General features: G+C 37.1%; 1 protein-coding gene across 3 annotated transcripts; it reads right to left on the reverse strand.

The window, feature by feature from the left end:
- Positions 1-388: 388 nt before the first annotated feature.
- LOC104119355 (eukaryotic translation initiation factor 5B-like) lies at positions 389-9,648 on the reverse strand. 3 transcript variants are annotated; one of them, XM_009630838.4, is made up of 12 exons: positions 9,563-9,648; positions 5,941-8,302; positions 5,724-5,831; positions 5,534-5,637; positions 5,325-5,415; positions 5,131-5,241; positions 4,963-5,028; positions 3,734-3,793; positions 2,247-2,804; positions 1,072-1,191; positions 812-931; positions 389-712 (listed from the first exon to the last, which is right to left on the reverse strand). In XM_009630838.4, exons 2-12 carry the CDS (start codon positions 8,227-8,229, stop codon positions 647-649), a joined length of 3,693 nt encoding a protein of 1,230 aa, XP_009629133.1. In that variant the 5' UTR covers positions 8,230-8,302; positions 9,563-9,648; the 3' UTR covers positions 389-646. The 3 variants fall into 3 exon arrangements, with proteins under 3 accessions (XP_009629133.1, XP_009629132.1, XP_009629134.1); XM_009630837.4 differs by having other exon boundaries at positions 9,454-9,591; XM_009630839.4 differs by lacking the exon at positions 9,563-9,648 and adding an exon at positions 9,016-9,118.
- Positions 9,649-19,012: the final 9,364 nt, after the last annotated feature.

Consider the following 19,012-nt stretch of genomic DNA (forward strand, 5'->3'; position numbering starts at 1 on the left):
AGGAATAGAGAATTTGCCTATCTTAAATAGTCAATGAGAATTGCAGACTTGGGAGGGGGTTTAGGTTGAAACAATACTTGAGGCAGTGAGTATCGATGTAAGAGTTTTGTTCTAAAAAGGAATAATTTAAAGATAAAATAGTAAAAATCTTGGTCAAACTTAAAGTGCTTATAAGCTAAAAATTCATAAGCTGAGGGTGACCAGCTTATGGCTTTTGGCTTATTTTTGACTTATAAACACTTGGCTTATAAGCACTTTTAACTTTACCAAACGCGTAAATAAGCCGAAAAGTGCTTATAAGCTAGTTTGACCAGCTTATAAGCTTAGCCAAACACCCTCATAGTAGGCCATATCTCATAGTTTTTTAATATAATCTCTCACAAGCACATGCGTCAAAGAAAAATATGTGATTTTTCACTACTTCATTACCAAAATACGAGTATACTATTGCAACTGAAACTAATCAGTAACATCGTTTCCATTCGACAATCAGTCTACAAAGAATGCATTATGTGCCCATCTATCTCGAGTCCAAACTCTTTACCTCATAACCAAATCACTGCTTATTGTCTGATGAACTGCTGAAACCCAATGCAGTGCCCCAAAAAATTCAAGGCCTTTGCTACTTGCAAAGCTTAGAAATGTCTCATTGTATCTTGAATCGGGTCTTCAGACTCTTCACGAGCCTCCAATCTTCAACAGACAAGTCGTTCTGTAGAGTTTTAAAGACGCAGCAAGTAAATGTGAGTGTTGGCCTAAACAAAAGGGAGCAAGAATCTAAAGCTGCCTCTGTGAAGGTAAATTTACGTACCCGAAAATTGGCCTTGAGAATGTCAATGGATCTTCTAGATATTTTGCTAACAAGCTCGTCTTCAATATCAAAATGCCGACCAAACATCTTCTGTTGCTCCTCTGGGTTAGTTCCAACTATCTGCAATTTAAGGCACAAGATGAGAACCTATGTGCATAGAAGCAAAAAATATCCAAGTTGCTAACAACTCATGAAGTAAATTGTTAGCACATTTCTATCAATTTATGCAAATAGATATCAACCGACATATGGCTTCATACCTTAATGGCCACCTGTTGTCCTTTCTTGGCATAATCAACAGGCTTATGGTTGTTCTCGATGGATGCAATCCGGCCAATATCAATGAATTCCCTCTGTGGAATACATATTGGAGTCCCGACCTATTCAAATTAAGTTCATCAAAATGAGGATTCGAACATTAAGAAGCAGATGCATTCTGGCACTACAACTGTCAAATATGATAACAGTGGAAAGCTTAATCCAGGTAAACCACTCAACAAAAGAACAACAAAAATTGAAACGCAGATGTGAATGGGAGAACAGTATTGCAGATAATTAAAAAAAGGGAAAAGAGAATTAAGAAAATTCAATCAACTCTTGATTGCGATAACTTGTTAAATGCGCAGCAAAGGTCAAAAGTATGAGAAAATCAATGACAGGAAAATGGCAACATTGGCTACAGTATTCAAAAGCACTTAGCAATTAGAAGGAAATCTGGCAGTACCCTGTAAATTAAACATCTCTTAGACAAAACAAAGTGAAACCCTCAAGCTCGGGCATACAAAAGCAAGGTACAAAAGAACCGGCAGTAACATGACAGAGAATAACATGACACAATAAGAATAAGAACCGGCAGTAGGCTAGATTGTATCGATCCACGGGCTCATGGAATCTCATTCACCAGCTTAAAAAAATAACAGATTCTCTGAAGCCTGTCCACGAAATGTGGTAATATCAGCAGGCCGATACGAGCAAACAATAGGTGATTTATATTTGTTTGCTCTGAATTGACACTTCCATTGGGTTGGGATAAGGATCTTGCATGCTAACATTTATTTCCTGGTTAAACGTGTAACTTCCTGTTGTCTTATAAAGCTGTTCTGACATAAAAACAGGCTTATGTATCAGTATCTCTGTAAATATGCCCTACTATTTTATTAGCTGAAACTATGCTGTGGTTATGGTTCAATTTTGGACTCTTGATTTACTCTGTGTTAGTTCGGAAGTAATTTTCTTAAATTAGTTGAAGTTCTCTTTGATTTCTTATAAGTGATTTCCTTTCTTCTTTTCTTTGGATTGGCTAACACATGTAAAACTTATGTTTGCATATATCTGTTTCCCTGTAATTCTTGTGAAAAGGTAAGTTTACGATTTTGATTACATAAGCTTCCTTTGGAGCCATAGAACCAAGATATAGGGATGCAAAAGTTAATACCTTGACGATGCCCTCAATAACATCAGCTCCTAGAACAATTGGATCCTTCTTGTTGAAGACATGATTAGGTACGATCTTGAGCAGACAGGGGAAGACTGCTTCTTCAGCAACTTCCTTCTTTTTTTCTTCTTTGATATTGTCGATGTAGGCCTTAAACTGATCGAACAGGTGATAAATAATATCAGCAATAAAAATTTTGACTCCAACTTCATCCGCAAGTTCCCGAGCTTCTTGTGTCACTTTCACATCAAAGGCCAAGATTGTTGCATACTCTTTCTTCTTCTCAAGCATTACACTAGCTTTCATGACATCCTTTTTATGCACAGGGCCTATGCCAATTCCACTGACAGGTATGCTTACTTCGGGAGTTTTCAAGAACTCCAGCAAAGCTTCCAATGATCCAAGTGTAGACGCTTGAACATAAACTCCTTCCCCTCTTTTATCAATCCTGTTCATCACCGACCTCATATCTTCCATAGCTGCTTCTTTGATGTCTTCTACGTCATCATTAGGCCCCACAACATATAGACTAGTTCCAGCAATTGCATGCTCAAGCCCCTGCACAAGAATGAAAGAACCAAGTGGAAAAGGGGGGGAATGCTTTCAATCACACAACTTCAAGGAGGAACCACTGTACACTAATAATAAAGATTCTAAACGGTAGATACTAAAATGGTAGAAAATGATTGCATCATCCCCAAAAAACAAATAAAGAGAACTCTTATGAAGTGGCTCACTAGTTTTTCTCAATGTCAAATATCATTCAGCTAACAAAATAGACACAAGAAAAGTTTAATAATATCTGTCAAAATCAGGAAACTATTATCAACATTTCAGACAATTAATTCCAGTAAACATTCATCAGAGATATTCCCAAAGTTAAACATATGAAAAAGTAAGGCGATCTCTTCCCTAACCAGGATTTTTTTTTTTTTTTTTTTTTGGGGGGGGGGGGGGGGGGGATAAGGCCCTAACTGCGATAATATTCTCATTTTCCAGCAATCTATTTCATAACAAATTTGTTGTAGATCTATTTATGGACAGAAGAAAACCAGTAGAAAAGGAAGCAATGAAACGTGAAAGAAATGACTCTTTCGCCTACCATTTCTTAGTGCAATTTAAGCATCCTCCAAAATCCTTATAAAGTTGCCCGTTTTAGAAGTAAACAAGATTCTAACCAATATCCAGTAAATCCCCTCCTCAATCCCAGTTATGCCGGGGAAAATATACAATTTTTTATTTTTAAAAGAAAGGAAATCAACTTAGGCTCCAAGATATAATATCGTCTAATCCTAATTCCTAAAATAACAGCGGTTCCAAATTACAGGCATCATATCCAATTATCCATGCACGACAAATCACTCAACATATTTGCCGGTGCACCAGTTTTCTTACCCAATAACCATTCCATGCTCTGAACGTGACAAAAAGCATAACTTAAAACAGAAAGAAGTAAAGAACACACATTTAAAAGCAAATGACATTACCTGAGCATTGATCTTTATTCCCTGTGCAGCCTTGATTTCTTTGTGCTGCATATATGAACCCTGAAACAGAATATTACGAGAAAATAAATCCTTCATCATTACTTCATATGACAATTTAACATGAAGACAATGACTTCATTCTCGAGCACGACAACATATGTTAAAAGTTAAAAAAAAGACCTCATTCTCGAGAGTTCTTTTAATATTCCATGCACAACATCAAATTACTGAAAAATATACTAGGAAATAAGCAACATATATTGACTTTTATCCTATGTTCTGAAAGTTCAAGTAGAATAGGTGGATTTACTGATTGCGAACAAACCAAGGGTAGAAGGGGCAATTGGAATTGGAGAAATAAATCTGAGACCCATATACTTCTTGTCTACCCAAATATAAATGGAGAAAGTCTAAAGTGGCAACTCCAAGTTCTGCAACTATATCAGCAATTCAGAAGCACCTTAGGAGCGCAACAGCATTGCATCCGGAGGTGTGAAAAGATTTACACAATTCAAAATCAAAGAGCCAGTCACCAATACCTAGCAAGTCCTATCACCAATAGGAGAAGCAAAAAAAACACAGACTCTATGAACGCAACATGCAGAGACAGCCACATCTCTAAGTTGAGCTAAACCCTCTGCAATATAGTCAACCTTCTACTTTTCATTTGACAAATTTAGCAATTAGGGACATAATTAGTTAGCAACCAAAAACAAAATTTGGTTTGCAACCAAGAAGATCTTGAGATACCGATTTTAGATATTACTAGCATGAACGCTACACCAGTATTACTAACAAAGCAGTCATGATGGAAACCAGTTTTCACAATCAAAGCACAAAAGTTGCACCACAATGAGTCCATGACTATTTAGACTTAACAGAGTTCAAGAAAAAAACAAATATGATTACATTGCAGGGAAAAAAGGACCCAATTCTTTTATTAACACCTGTACCCCAACTGACCCCCTTCAAATTTTTCTCTTTACTTTTCATATTTCAACAATGACAAACTGCTTGGGCATATATTTAACTGAGGTTAAAGAATATTTCAACTCAAAAGGAAGCTAACTAAAGGGAAGCTCGGTGCACTAAGCTCCCGCTATGCGCGGGGTCCGGGGAAGGGTCGGACCACAAAAGGTTTATTGTACGTAGCCTTAAAGGAACACATAATGTTTTTTTTTTTTGATACAGAGAAATCTTCTAGGGCCAAGGAGCACATAGTTTCATACCTTTACTCGAAGTTCCTTCATTGGGTCAGGCGTCAATAACGCTCGAATTGAGGTGACAATAGGGCCCTACACCAAAAACAGGATAGGAAAAGAAGAAAAACTTTAACATCAGAAATTCACAATTACCAAGGAATCTTACCGTAACAAAAAGAAATAATAGAAGCCTACCTGCATGCCACAAACTACTATTTGATCTCCTTCATGTAGCACACCATTGACCAATACCACATCAATGGTTGTTCCCTGGCCTTCAACAACCTTAACCTCCAAAACAGTACACTGCAGTAGAGTAACAATAGTCAATCATAAAATATTCACCATCTCCATGTAAGTAAACTGACAACGGTATGTAAAAAACATACTTGGACTTCATTGCTGTAAGTTAGTCTCCCAACCATTGTCTTTTGTGTCCATTGCACCAGTAATAACAATAAGTCAGGAATACCTTCACCACTGTAACATCAAACCCATAGCCGAATAATTAGCTAAAATCAAAAGTCTTATAGGAGTGCTGCAGAAAAACATAATCCAGCAAAAGAAAAAAGGGGATAAAGTGTATACACGCACACACCTGATTGCACTAGTAGGTACAATGCTAAAAGTATCCTTTCCCATTTCTTTGTTTTTATAGTATAATTCGGTATTTATACCTTGTTCCTTGAACTGGGTAATGACCTGCAACAGTTGAATAAAAGCTTGTTGAGATGAGGTAGCACAAAGAGAGGAACCGTTGAATTGAGACGACAGCGGTTATAAATGACCTGAGTAAGCCTCGTATTAAATTCAAAGTGAACATCTTTGGACTGTTGCTTCATTGCCTTCACAATAGGTGCATTGCGGCAAACTTTCCATCCATAAAGCCGATCTACCTGTACCGAGTAAAATCGAAAAAAGAAACAAAATAAGAACTACAAAGAAAAGAACAAAATAAAAATTCAAATAAACCATCAACTATCACAATACTCTAATAAACCTCACCTTGTTCAGAGCAACAATAAATTCTGTATTCCTCATCTTTAGAAGATTAAGTGACTCGATTGTCTGCGGTTCTAACCCATGCATAATGTCTACGACCAAAATTGCAATATCACATAAACCTGAACCTCTAGACCGCAGATTAGTGAATGATTCATGTCCAGGTGTGTCAATGACCAACAATCCAGGGACCCTCAGTGTAGCATCAGCTCTAAGTTCTTTAGTTCTCTCGCGTATATTCTCAGCTGGAAAATAAGTTGCACCTATCTGCTGCGTAATCCCTCCAGCTTCACCTTCTTGAACATTAGTGCCTCGTATGCAGTCAAGGAGCTTTGTTTTACCAGTATCGACATGGCCCATGATACAGGAAATAGGAGACCGGAGATTGTATTCACTCTGGCTAGAAGAAGCACCACATTTTTCTGTTCCTTCCACTGCAATCCCAACCTCAGGCTCCCTCATCTTACTTCCATCATTCTTAGTGACAGCTGGTACACTTGCTGCAACTTTTTGAGTAGGAATCACGGACTTGGCAGCAACAGGCAGAGGCCCTGCATCACTAGCAGCTGACCTTGCAGCCTTAATCTCTTTCTTAATGATAGGTTGCGGATGTGAATCTATCTCTTCATCTTCAAAAGCACTCTTGCCAGGCAATTTAAGATTGGCATCATCCCAACTTTTCGCATCCCATTCTTCATCATCTTCCTCTTCTTCAACTCCATTCTCTTCAGCAGCAGCTATTTTTGACTTCTTCTCTACGCTTGCTGAATTAATATCCTTAACCTTCTCAGATTCCATGGAATCAACCTCAGAGACAATGTCTTGCTGATGTTCTTGCACTTCTGTGCTTTCAACAGACTCTTCCTGGTTTTTTCCATTAGCCTGAGCTTGTGGCTTTGACTTCATTTTTTGGTAAATAGGCCGTTTGGTTGCCTCTTTTGTACTCTCGCCAGTTGAGAGTGGCAAACCCCCGCCATTAGCGAGAAATTGCTTTCTCATTGCTTCTAACCTTCGAGCTTCTTCCTTTTGCTTTCCTGTAAGCAATTTCCCCTCTTGTTTCTTCTTCAAGAGCTTTTCCTTCTCCCTCTCCTTTTTCAAGCGTTTTTTCTCCTCTTCAAGTCTTTCTAGTTCTTCCTGTCGATGTCGTTCTTCTTCTTCCTCCCTTAACCTTTCCTCTTCTTCCTTCTTCTTCCTTTCTTCAGCTTCCTTCATTTTCTTAAGTCTCTCTTGCATCTCCCTAACCTGTTTCGACTGTTTTTTATCTGCCAATTTTCCTCTAGTGTCATTCTTTGTTTCTTCCTGCTTTTCCTCCATCATAGAGGCAGCTGCAGCTGCCTTTTTCTCTTTTTCCTTCTCCTTCTTCTTTTTCTTCTTCTTTGCCGCAGCAGACTCCAGAGTTCCTTCCTCAACTGCTTCCTTCTCTCGTGAATCATCTCCTAGTTGAGACTGCAATTGACTTTTCTCTTTTTGTGGAAGAGAAGCATGAGCAGGTGTAGATGTAGGTTGCCCTTCACCTATCTCTGCCAGAATCTTGTCGATCTCATCCTCATCTAGTTGAGCAGTACGCCCACCCTTCTTTTTCTTGGCTTTGTTCTTTGAAGTTTCGGACACATCTGTTGCCTGCTTTTTGCCTATATTGTCATCAGCTTCTTCCCGATTAACCCCTGCGCTAGCTTGGTCTTGATCAGCAACATTGGACGAGTCAGTTCCTACATCAACGTCCATTGTACTAAACACATTTTTATTCTTCTTCTTAGCTGACTTCTTTTTACCTGAAAAAATAACTTCTGGTGCATCATCTCCTTCAATTGCCTCTGCCTCCAACTTAACAGATGTATCTGCATCATTTTCTTCGTCAAGAAGATTAGCACTAAAAGAAATGCCATTACCCTTCCCGGTAAAGGCAACTGCTGGATCTTCATCTTCCTCAGATAGCTGCCCATCTTCGTTATCCTCATCATCAATAGTGTGAAACACAGATGTAGTAAACAATCTTGCACTGCTCTTCCCTTGCTTCGACGAGGCAACACTTTCAGTCTCTTGGTAACTATCACCAACCACTCCGTAGCTAGACTCCCTTTTCTTCCCCTTTTTACTTTTTCTCTTGTCAAATGCCAATGCTGGTGCTACTTGCTCTTCCTGAATCGTAGGCTCGTCAGAAATTTCAGTCGCCATAGAGTATTCATCATCATCAATCACCTTATTATTCTTCTTTAACTTCCCTCCACCACCACCCTGCTTGGAAGATATAATGCTCTCTTCTTCGCGGACTGTAGGCTTCTTTCCCCCCATTGAATTTTACCTGTGGTTTCGACTGATGTACTAGTCCAAGAACAACTGCAAGCATGATCAAACCTCCAAATCCCTAATTCCAAATTTAAAAAAAAAACATATTATAATCATATTCAACACATTAAACTGTACATCAGAAGACCAGCCAACTATAGCAAATTAAACAATCTACCCCCCATTGTAGCAGACTCATCTATCAAATTGATCAATCAGTCAATTAATCAACTAGTTCCTTTGAAAATCAAATAATTTGTCTTTTAACATCCATTAATAAAAGCAGCAAATTAGAAAATCTACTCCAAAAAATTTACTGAGCAATCGATCAACCAATCTACTAAACCTCAATCTCGAACTAGTTGGAGTCTGCTATATGAATCATTTATTCTATTTCCAACAATATTCTGGCCAACCTAGATAATTTGTCTAGTAAAAGAAAAAGTAGCAATTTACAAAATCTACTCTACGACATTAACATAGCCAAATCCAGTTCAGTTAAAATTTAAAAAAACAAAAATAAAGCATTGGAATCACTTGTATTTGAAGTCCAACACCATCAACTATTCAACACTTTCCAAAAACAAATGCTACATTATAACTATAATTGTAAAGACTATCAACAATCAACACCTCATTCTCGAACTAGTTGGGTCGGCTATTATGAATCATTTATATAAGTTTTCAACAATACTCGGGCCATGAGGTCTTAGGTTCAAATTCCAGTAAAGACAAAAAATACTAGGTGATTTCTTTCCATCTGCCTAAGCTTGCGAAGTGGCGATGCCTTACGCAAAAAGGAAGAGAATCATAGAATGGCAGAAGCAAAAGCTAGGTAGGAAAAGTTATGTTGTGCTAGTGGGAAGTAGCAACTATCCGGTGGAGATGCGTGCATGCTGGCCCTGATATCGCAGTCATTTAAAAAAAAGAAAGAATACTAGGGCCAACTTCGTTCCAAACCTAGATAATTTGTCTTTTAACATGTACTGAAAAAAGAATAGCAAATTACAAAACCTACTCCGCAACATTAATGTATCCCCAACTCCAGTTCAGTTCAAATTTGCAAAAATTTTATAATAAGACATGGGAATAACTTGTATATGAAATCCAACACCATCACAAAAATACTTGCTGAAACATAAAAAAAATATATATAATTATACACACATTAAGAACGTTTTCAATATATAAAAAAAACGAATTATGATCATGAGAGGCAGGTTGATATACCTGGACAGATGGGTGATAAAGACTGATACGTATGTGTTTTGAGTTATTTTTATATATGCAAGTATCAAATATGAATATATTCATGTATGAGAGAAGTATATATACTCACCGTTTGGTTCCTTGTTGAATTAGGAAGAGGAGAAAACAAAACCGAAAATAGAACTAAAATTGGACACAAAAAAATTGGGCCGCGGCTTAAAAGCTGCTTCGGGCCGGGTTTCCTTTTTTTTTGGGGGGGGGGGGGGGGATATGGATTCTAAATATTTTCCATAATCTACAACTAGTAATACTGTAATAGAATAATATATTCTACAAAAAATGTATAAAAATATACTCTAAAAATAGGGTATATATTCCCTAATAAAGGGAAATCCCATTCTGAATACATTCGGTTAGATATCATTAACCAATTATTAAGAGATGTTAGGTGCCATTATGATCATTATATATATTCACTATATATCATTCTAATTAGAGAAAAACAAGCTTCAAGAAACAATCATGAGTCAATATATATATATATATATATATATATATATATATATATATATATATATATATAAAAATTAATTAACACTTTGTAAAAATTCTACATGGAACAATTTTATTATAGTATAATATATTGTATACACCTTTATAAGTATATATTATCATGTACTTCATATAATACATAATATTTTAATGTGGTATATTATATTTTATGTTAATGGAGGTCAGTTATGGAGTCGAGCAAATGAGAGACTGGGAATGAGAAAGCAGAGAAGGAGGAATTCATTCTCTCTGGTTTAGTATTGTGCTTCAAAGCTGGAAATGAAATACAACCTACTATTTGTACACGTGAACTAACTGACTAACTAACTTGGCTTAATTTAATCCTAACTAACTCCAGCTCATTGATAGAGCTGGCTACTGCTGCTTAATAGCTTCTAACTAACCGCCTCAACACTCCCCCTCAAGCTGAGGGATGAAATATGTTCTTCATTCCCAGCTTGCTCACCGGATAATCATGTTGTGATCTGCAAAGCATTTTGTAAGTAAGTCAGCAAATTGATCCTTAGTCCTAATATGTTGAGTTTGTATCTGCCCTTCTTGAATCTTCTCTCTTACAAAGTGACAGTCAATATCAAAGTGTTTTGTTCTTTCATGGAATATTGGATGAGTTGCAATCTAAATTGCAGCTTTACTGTCACAAAATAGCTGCATATGCAAGTTTACTTCCACTCCAAGCTCTTTAAACAGCCCAATTAACCAAGTGATGTCAGCCACAGTTGATGCAATGCTCCTAAACTCTGCTTCAGTAGAGCTCCTGGAGACAGTACTTTGTTTTTTTGATTTTCAGGATACCAAGGCCTTTCCAAACTTCACCATATAGCCAGTTACTGATTTCTTAATTTCTACACATGCTCCCAATCTGAGTCACAATATGCTATCAATTATGTGCTTTTACCTGCTGGCATAAACAATCCAAGACCTGTTGTGCCTTTGATGTATCTAACTACCCTCATTGATGCATCCATGTGAGACTGTTTAGGGGCATGCATGTACTGACTAAGTGCTTGGACTACAAAGGCAATATCATGCCTAATCATTGTAAAGTATAATAGTTTGCCAATCAACCTTTGGTAGTTGCTTCTATCCTCTAGTTCTTTGTCAACTGAACCATCATTAGTATGTAGAAACTTGTCTAGTTCCATAGAAGAGAGCTTGTGATTGAACTCAAGAGGAGTAGCAGCAATTCCACTCCCTGCTAAGCCCATTTCAGACACTAGCTCAAGTGCATACTTCCTTTGATTCATTAGAATCCCTTCCTTGGATCTAGAGAACTCAATACCAAGGAAGTACTTTAGTTCTCCCGGATCTTTTATCTTAAACCTAGCTTGTAGATCTTTCCTTATTTTCTGAATGAGTTCAAAGCTAGTGCATGTCACCAATAGGTCATCCACATATACTAACACAACTACAAGACCACATCCTATCTTGTGTATGAACAAAGAGTAATCATAATGAGACTAAAAAAAGCCCATGTCAGCCAATGCACTAATGAGCTTCAAGTTCCACTGTCTGGGAGCTTGTTTAAGCCCATACAATGATTTATGAAGCCTGCAAACTTTCTGCTGATGTTGTAACTCCCCCTGGCTGGCAAAGCCATCTGGATGTGCATGTATACTTCTTCAAGGAGGTTCCTTGAAGAAAAGCATTATGTACATTCATCTGAAAATGTACAAACCAGATGTTGCAGCCAAAGCCATTACATACCTCACATTAACCATCTTAGCAACAGGTGAGAAGGTTTCCTTGTAATCCAAACCTTCTAGTTGGCTATACCCTTTGGCAACCAATATAGCCTTATACCACTCCACCTCACTAGTAAAATTATACTTTACCTTGAACACCCACTTACACCCTATAGGAACCATACCTTGAGGAAGGTCAACAATAGTCCAAGTTTGATTAGCTTCTAAGGCTGAGATCTCATGGCCTCAGCATAACATATTGGCTCAATAACGGCTGAATAAGATGCAAGAGAGGCCATGTATGCAAGTGGCAAATGACCATGGGAAACACACTGAGAGATAGGATGAGGGCAAGAATAACCCTTGTGTAAGGCCCCCTAAACATTTTCCTAAAAATTGGGATTTCCGGGAAACACACTAAGAGATAAGATGAGGGCAAGAATAACCCTTGTGTAAGGCCCCGTAAAACTTTTCCTAAAAATTGGGATTTCCGTGACGCCGAAATAGGCATAGAAGTGCGCCGGGGAGTTGAAGAAAATATTAGGCAGAAGTAGGCATTTCTGCGGCCTATTCTGCGACCGCAGAACCACTTTGTGGACCGCAGAATAGTCGCAAAGTGGGTCAGTTTTCTGGGTCATTTTGATGTCAAATTTCGCGGCCATTATGCGACCGCATAACCACTTCGCGGGCTGCACTCTTGTCGCATATCCCGCTTTGGGAGTTTTCGGAGGGAGGTTTTGTGGTGCACTATGCGACTGCAGAACCATTGTGCTGTGCATTATGCGACCGCAGAATAGGTCTGTGGGCCGCATAGTGACCGCAGACCGAGTCAGTCACGCCCAGCTTTGGAGGCCCGGCCGATATGCGGACCGCATATCAATTATGTGATCGCAGAACCTGTTCCGGAGCTTCATTTTTGAAGTTTTTAACCCGACCCTATTCTGTTAAAACACCTACCTTGGGCCATTTTGAACCTATTTTCTGATATTTTTATAGTGAGAGAGAGGGTCCTAGAGGGAGAAAGTGATCTTCATCAAATTTCTCTTTAATTCTCACTTAAAACCTTGAAGATATCTTCCTAAGAGGTAAGATTCTATCACCCAAACTCTTAATTTCAAAATGTAACTAGAATGGGCCATTAGTAAGGTAATTCATGGGGATGTGAGTGCTTACCTTGCATGTATATGTTCCTAAGGTATGTGGGGAGGTTGTGAGTTAAAGATAGAAAAGAATGGGGTGTGGGTTGGTGGAGTCTTTCATAAAAAGGGGCATGAAACTTTAATACACACATAGTGTTTAATAGAATGCTCAAGTGAGCTAGAATTATGATTGTTTTCCTAATTTTGGGTTCAATTTGCTATGTTGCTAAGGCAGATTGAAGTTGTTAATATTCCGGAACGTCTTAGAGTTTTAAGAGGCTCAATTGAGGTATATTGGATAAACCCCCTTCTTCTTAGAATCGAATCCCATGGTGTTCAGGTAATTGGAGTAAGTCCTTGATCATTATTGAATTGGCTATTCCTAATGTGGTTGTGTTGAAGGATGTATGCTCAATACTTATTCTAAATGCTTCATCTTGTCATTTGAGGATGTGTTCAAAATTTGGAATAAGTGTTAGAAATGTTAAGACTTCATATCAAGATCGAAATAAAGATTGTTATGCCAAATTGTATGAAAAGCCTCTATGTGCCTAAGATTTTTCCAAATTGCTCATATGTGAATTTAATATCTTGAATGGGAAGCCCTATTATTGTTGATAATGATAATGATATTTGAATGTGGAAAAGGGAACTGGAGCTATGAAATACGGCCAAGTGCCAAGAATGACTTTTTAATCATGATCACTAGTGCCAATGAATTGAAAAGATATGAAAGAAGTATGCTGTGAATTGATTAACTGAAAAAGGTAATGTCTTGGGTGAGACGGCCTAGCCGATTGGGTTGTGATCGGATGCCATGTTGCACACATGGTGGTGACTGTGCTGAGAAATGATAATTGAAATTGTGGTTATGGTTTATGTCTCAAATGGGACGATCTAGCCGATCGGGTCGAGATCGGACTCCGTGTAAGAATACGGAGGTATTGTGAATTGTGGTATATCGGCACTAAAGATCACCCAACCTAATAACATGGAGATTGACTTGAGAACTTATGTGATCCTTATTTGATGTTTTAGTATTGTTTGAAGCCCTTATTGAACTCATGACTGTTTTTTCCTTGTATTATTATTCATTCTACTGAGATGGTGTTTAGCTTTACATACTAGTACTATTCGACAGTACTCACGTTCCTTAGCTCCGTGGATCAAAGGAGCTAAGATGTTGTGAAGCATGACCTTTAACATCTATGAATTCCAAAACAGGAAATAAAGGAGAAGAAGTTGTATGCATATGTTTGAAAGGAAAGATATCCTCTTTGAACATAGTGTCTCTGCTAACAAAAATAAAGCTGAGAATACAGGTCATAGAGGACATAGCCCTTCTGAATAGATGAGTAGCCTAAGTGAATAGCAGGAACAGCTCTAGGACAGAATTTATCTGTTTTCCTCATGTTAATTGCATAACATAAACTGCCAAAAATCCTCAAGTGTTGTAAAGATGGAGTCTTGTGAAATAACCTTTCAAAAGGAGCTGCCCCCTTCAATACAATAGTAGGTAGTCTATTGAGAATATAAACATTAGTGGTGACATATTCTCCCCAGAATTGGAGTATAACAAAGGCCTGAAACCTCAAAGCCCTAGCCATATCAAGAATGGACCTATGTCTTCTTTCAACTCTGACATTCTGTTGAGGGGTATATACACAGAAACTTTGATGAACTATGTCATGCTCCTGTAACAGATCTATGGCATATCTGTTAAAAAATTCAGTGCCATTGTCTGACCTTAGACACTTAATACAACTATTGAACTGATTTTTGACCAGCAATAAGAAGTTTCTCAGGATCACAATAGATTATGCCTTATCATGCATTAAGAATAGCCAGGTAAATATTTAATAGTCATCCACTAAGGTCATGAAATATCTCCTACCATTATGAGTAGAAACTCTGTGTAGCCCCCAAACATCAGCATGTATATGATCAAATGATTGAATAGAACAAGCATTACTGAGTGAAAAAAGAATTCCGGTTTGCTTAGCAACAGGTAATACAGTATAAACGTGTTCTTTCAACTGAGCATTATTCAAACTTCCTTTCTTCTTCAGAACTCTTAAAGGTGCATGACCTAGTCTCTTGTGCCGCAAAGAAGTATCATCTAGATTATCAGGAGAATTCTTATTTTTTGCAATATTATTGTTTCCATTTTGTTCACTAATAATGGTATTTAAAAAAGGAATAGAATGAACATGACTAAGATCTAACAACTGCCTGGGATCTTCTTGTTCCTTTGGCTTCAGAATGTACAGACCATGCTCCTCTTGACCAATCCCTATCACCTTCCTAATGAAGAGTTCCTAAAATATACAAAAATCAGGAAAGAAAGCAACCAAACATCCTAACTCTTTTATAACCTTTGACACTGACATCAGATTAAACTTGAAATCTGGAATATAGAGTACATGGTGTACTGACTTATCCTTGAACAATGAGAGATCACCAGTATGGCTAATAGTAACTTGTTCACCATTAGGAAGTTGAACTGTATTTTTGTTACTTTTTGATAGTTTTCTAATATTGCTCAACGGATTCAGATTATGAGCCATATGATTAGTAGAACCTGTGTCTATGATCCAATTACTGCTTACTAGGTGAGACATAAAAGATGTTATTGTACCTGTTGTATTCATTATTGCAGAATTAGCCATAGTTTCAACCTACTGTCCCAACATCTGCAGGATCTGATTATATTGGTTCTGAGTGAAGAAATGTGCTGAAGGGATACCAGATGTTGAAGAAGCGCCAGCTGCTGAAGCATGAGATGGAACCACACTAGCAGCCTCCTTGTGGACTGGATGAATCAGAAGTTATACTAGCACTATATGCATACGAACCTTTGGAATCAGGAGGACCTCCCCCTCCTTTCTTTCCCTTAAAGTCTGTGGGGGCATCCATGAAGCTTATAGCAATAGCAGTTATCCATAGTGTGACCTTTGAAATGGCAGTAGTCACATTAAAGAGTTGACTTTCTAAAGTTCTTTCTGGGCTTAAAACCATGATTATAACTACCAGAAGAAATTTTGTTGCTCAGCAAGGTTGTAGGCTCACCAACACCAACAGTAGCATTATTTCTCCTCAGTCTCTCCACATTAATGATCATTGCATATACTTGATTTATGTTAGATACTGGTCTGGTCATTAGGATCTGATCCTTAGCATTATCATAACAATCATTTAGTCCAGTAAGAAATTAGTACATCTTTTGAAGCTGATAATGGTCTGCATTCTGCTTAGACTCTGAACAATCACATGAGGGAGAAGGAACTAAATTCTCATATTCATCCCATAACTCTCTAAGTCTTGAGAAATACTTAGACACATATAACAAGCCTTGTGTTAGCTTCACAAATTATTTGTGTAGGTAGAAAGATTTAGATGCATTAACTTTATCAAATCTCTCTCAAAGGTATTCCCAAACTGTGTGAGCATCAGAAGCATAGATTACAGAACTAAGTAAATTTGTGGCCACAATGTTCATTATCCAAGAAAATACAATAGCATTATACCTATCACATAGCTCATGCAAGTTAGGATCAAACATGTACTTTCTACAGGTTCCTAACATAAAACCTAGTTTGTTTTTGCCATGCAACACAATTTTCATTGATCTTCTCCACAAGGAATAATTTTCTGAACCTCAAAGTTGAATTGAAATAAGGACTGCACCTTGTGTGTCATGGATAAATATAAAGAGGATAATTATGGTGAACTAGGTCTACATTCTGATTGTGCACTGTCGAAGTGGATACAGTTGTAGCAGAGGAAGCACTTTCTTCAATTGTCATTGTAGTAGTCAAGTAGCAAATATACTTCAATCTCTTCAGTTGAGATCGAAAATTTTATAGTGAATCGAGATCCTCTTAGAGACGAGCAATCGCCCTAGGTCTCTGATTTAAATACGAGCTTGATTTGCGAGAATTCTCCACTTGCTTCTCTTCTCATCTTGCTTCTCCTAATAGCTGAAACATGAAGTATAACCGAAGCTCTGATACCATGTTAATGGAGCTCAGTTATGGAGTCGAGCAAATGAATGACTAGGAATGAGAAAGCAAAGAAGGAAGAATTAATTCTCTCTAGTTTAGTATTGTGCTTCAAAGATGGAAATGAAACACAACCTTTATACACATGAACTAACTAACTAACTAACTTGACTTAATTTAATCCTAACTAACTTCAGCTCATTGACAGCTGGTTATTGTTGTTTAACAACTTCTAACTAACCGCCTCAACATATTACTATATATATTAACACTTTGTACAAATTCAGCATAGAACAATTTTATTATAGTCTATCTTTAATTTATAGTATATTCTATATCCCTATATAAGTACATAATATCATGTATATAATATATATTAATATATCTTATATTAGTATATCTTATATACATGTCTCCGGCAAATCTGTCGACGACGACGGTAAACACATTATCTCTGAGCTCTTAACAGTACGATATTATGATTAACAGTACTGCCACTTCTACTCTTCCAATACTCTTTAATGCTCTCAAAATTTATAAAGAGATATAGTTTGCTATATAGACAACAAGAAAATATAGTGTGGAGTGAAATAAAAGAATTTTTCATCAAGAAAATCGAAGGCCGATATGGAGAATTGTGGGTTGTGTTCTTGTTGTACCTTATTCTTTTTTTAAGAAATTTAAACAAAACATAGTCTTTTAGGGATATGGATAGATATGTTTAGGCGAGAGAGAATCTTAAGAGAGGTATATTAGGGATATAAAAGTTGTATATAATTTAATAAAAAAGTTAAAACTTTAAAATAAATTTTATTTTTGTAATTTTTTTAAAGTATTTGTAATTCTTGTAAATCCCTTTTAGAAAGGTTGTATTTTGTTTAATTTCTCTTTTTTCCCCTTCTTCTTAAGTTCTATAAATCTCTATCTATCTAGGTGTCAATTACAACATGTTAAATTAAATCTGGACGAGTTTAAAATGAATTGAGTCAATTAACAAGTCTTGATCTGATCAGTTTAAAATGTGTTTGGTTTAGGAAAGGTTGCTACTGTATAGGCCAAAAATTATCCTAGTTGTATTTAGGCCATGTTAGCACTAAGTGAGCCTTCGAAGGCTGCCACATGTCATCAGTATGATTTCAACAAAAGACGGATACAAGGTCGAAATGATCTAACGAAAGATAGGGTCTAGGTCAAGGAGTTAGCAGAGATCGAGGTCGAGGTCGAGTACCCTCCTTAACGGAGCAGTAACGGCTAGTTTTGGGGATCTAACTTTAAAGAGAATATTTTAGTGAATATTCCTAAAATCTGTACTATTAGGGTTTTATGGAACATATCCTCTTATAAATAGAAAGAGACATAGTTATAGGGGAGATTGGATACTCATTTGTAAAAGAACAACACTTTGACATTCTCTAAAGATTCTTGCTTTATTATACAAATACAAAAGACATATTTTTTTGAGATTCTAATCTAAATTTTCTCCCACGATCCAAAGACAATCCGAATACTCAAAGGCTCATCAATCATTTATCATTGTCAGAGGGAATACCACACGATTTCATCTCTTTTCGGTCATCTCTCTTGCATTTATTTACAATAATACCATCATATACCATTTATTGATATTTAATGCTATTCACTTTGTATTTGGGCCATTAAATATTGTTTATTGTTACATATTCACTGTTGTTCCTATAGACCATAGGATGTTTTGCCACGGTACACATTAAATAATCTTCTGAATATTAATATTAGCTAAGATTAACTTTATTTCATTGAAAAATCTAATTGTTTAAACATAGATCTAAATTATGGGTCAAACAGTTTGGCGCTGTATGTGGGGATTTCTTAGCTAATCTCTTAGTTTCCATTAGATATACAACTCACGTGACTTGATAACCTAACAAGCCACAAAGTTTATCTCTCCTCTCTGTACGTACATAAATTTCCATGGCAGGTAACCAAGAAAACGGGACTGGGGCAACAGATGACGTTCCCCTTAACCTCATGAACGCCATCAATGAAAGCTATGAAACACAAGGCGAGGATGTGACGCCCACTGCCTCCCCCAGGCGAGAGAGATCGCCTCCCTCTTTTTGCAGTACAACGAAACTAAATGGGAAATGAGCTTCCACGTCTACAGGAGAAGGAACGCCACCTGCTATAAAAAAGCTCCTCGAAGCAT

Source organism: Nicotiana tomentosiformis, chromosome 5 (genome assembly GCF_000390325.3).
Source record: "Nicotiana tomentosiformis chromosome 5, ASM39032v3, whole genome shotgun sequence".
Taxonomy (NCBI): Eukaryota; Viridiplantae; Streptophyta; class Magnoliopsida; order Solanales; family Solanaceae; genus Nicotiana; species Nicotiana tomentosiformis.

What these genes read in the sequence shown, in the direction of transcription:
- LOC104119355 (XM_009630838.4), bottom strand. Translation starts at nt 8,229, where the DNA reads ATGGGGGGAAAGAAGCCTACAGTCCGCGAAGAAGAGAGCATTATATCT. An exon ending in TTATTGTTGCTCTGAACAAG is followed by an intron (nt 5,832 to 5,940) that starts GTGAGGTTTATT and finishes TACTCGGTACAG; the next exon opens with GTAGATCGGCTTTATGGATG. An exon ending in TTATTGAGGGCATCGTCAAG is followed by an intron (nt 1,192 to 2,246) that starts GTATTAACTTTT and finishes TAATTTGAATAG; the next exon opens with GTCGGGACTCCAATATGTAT.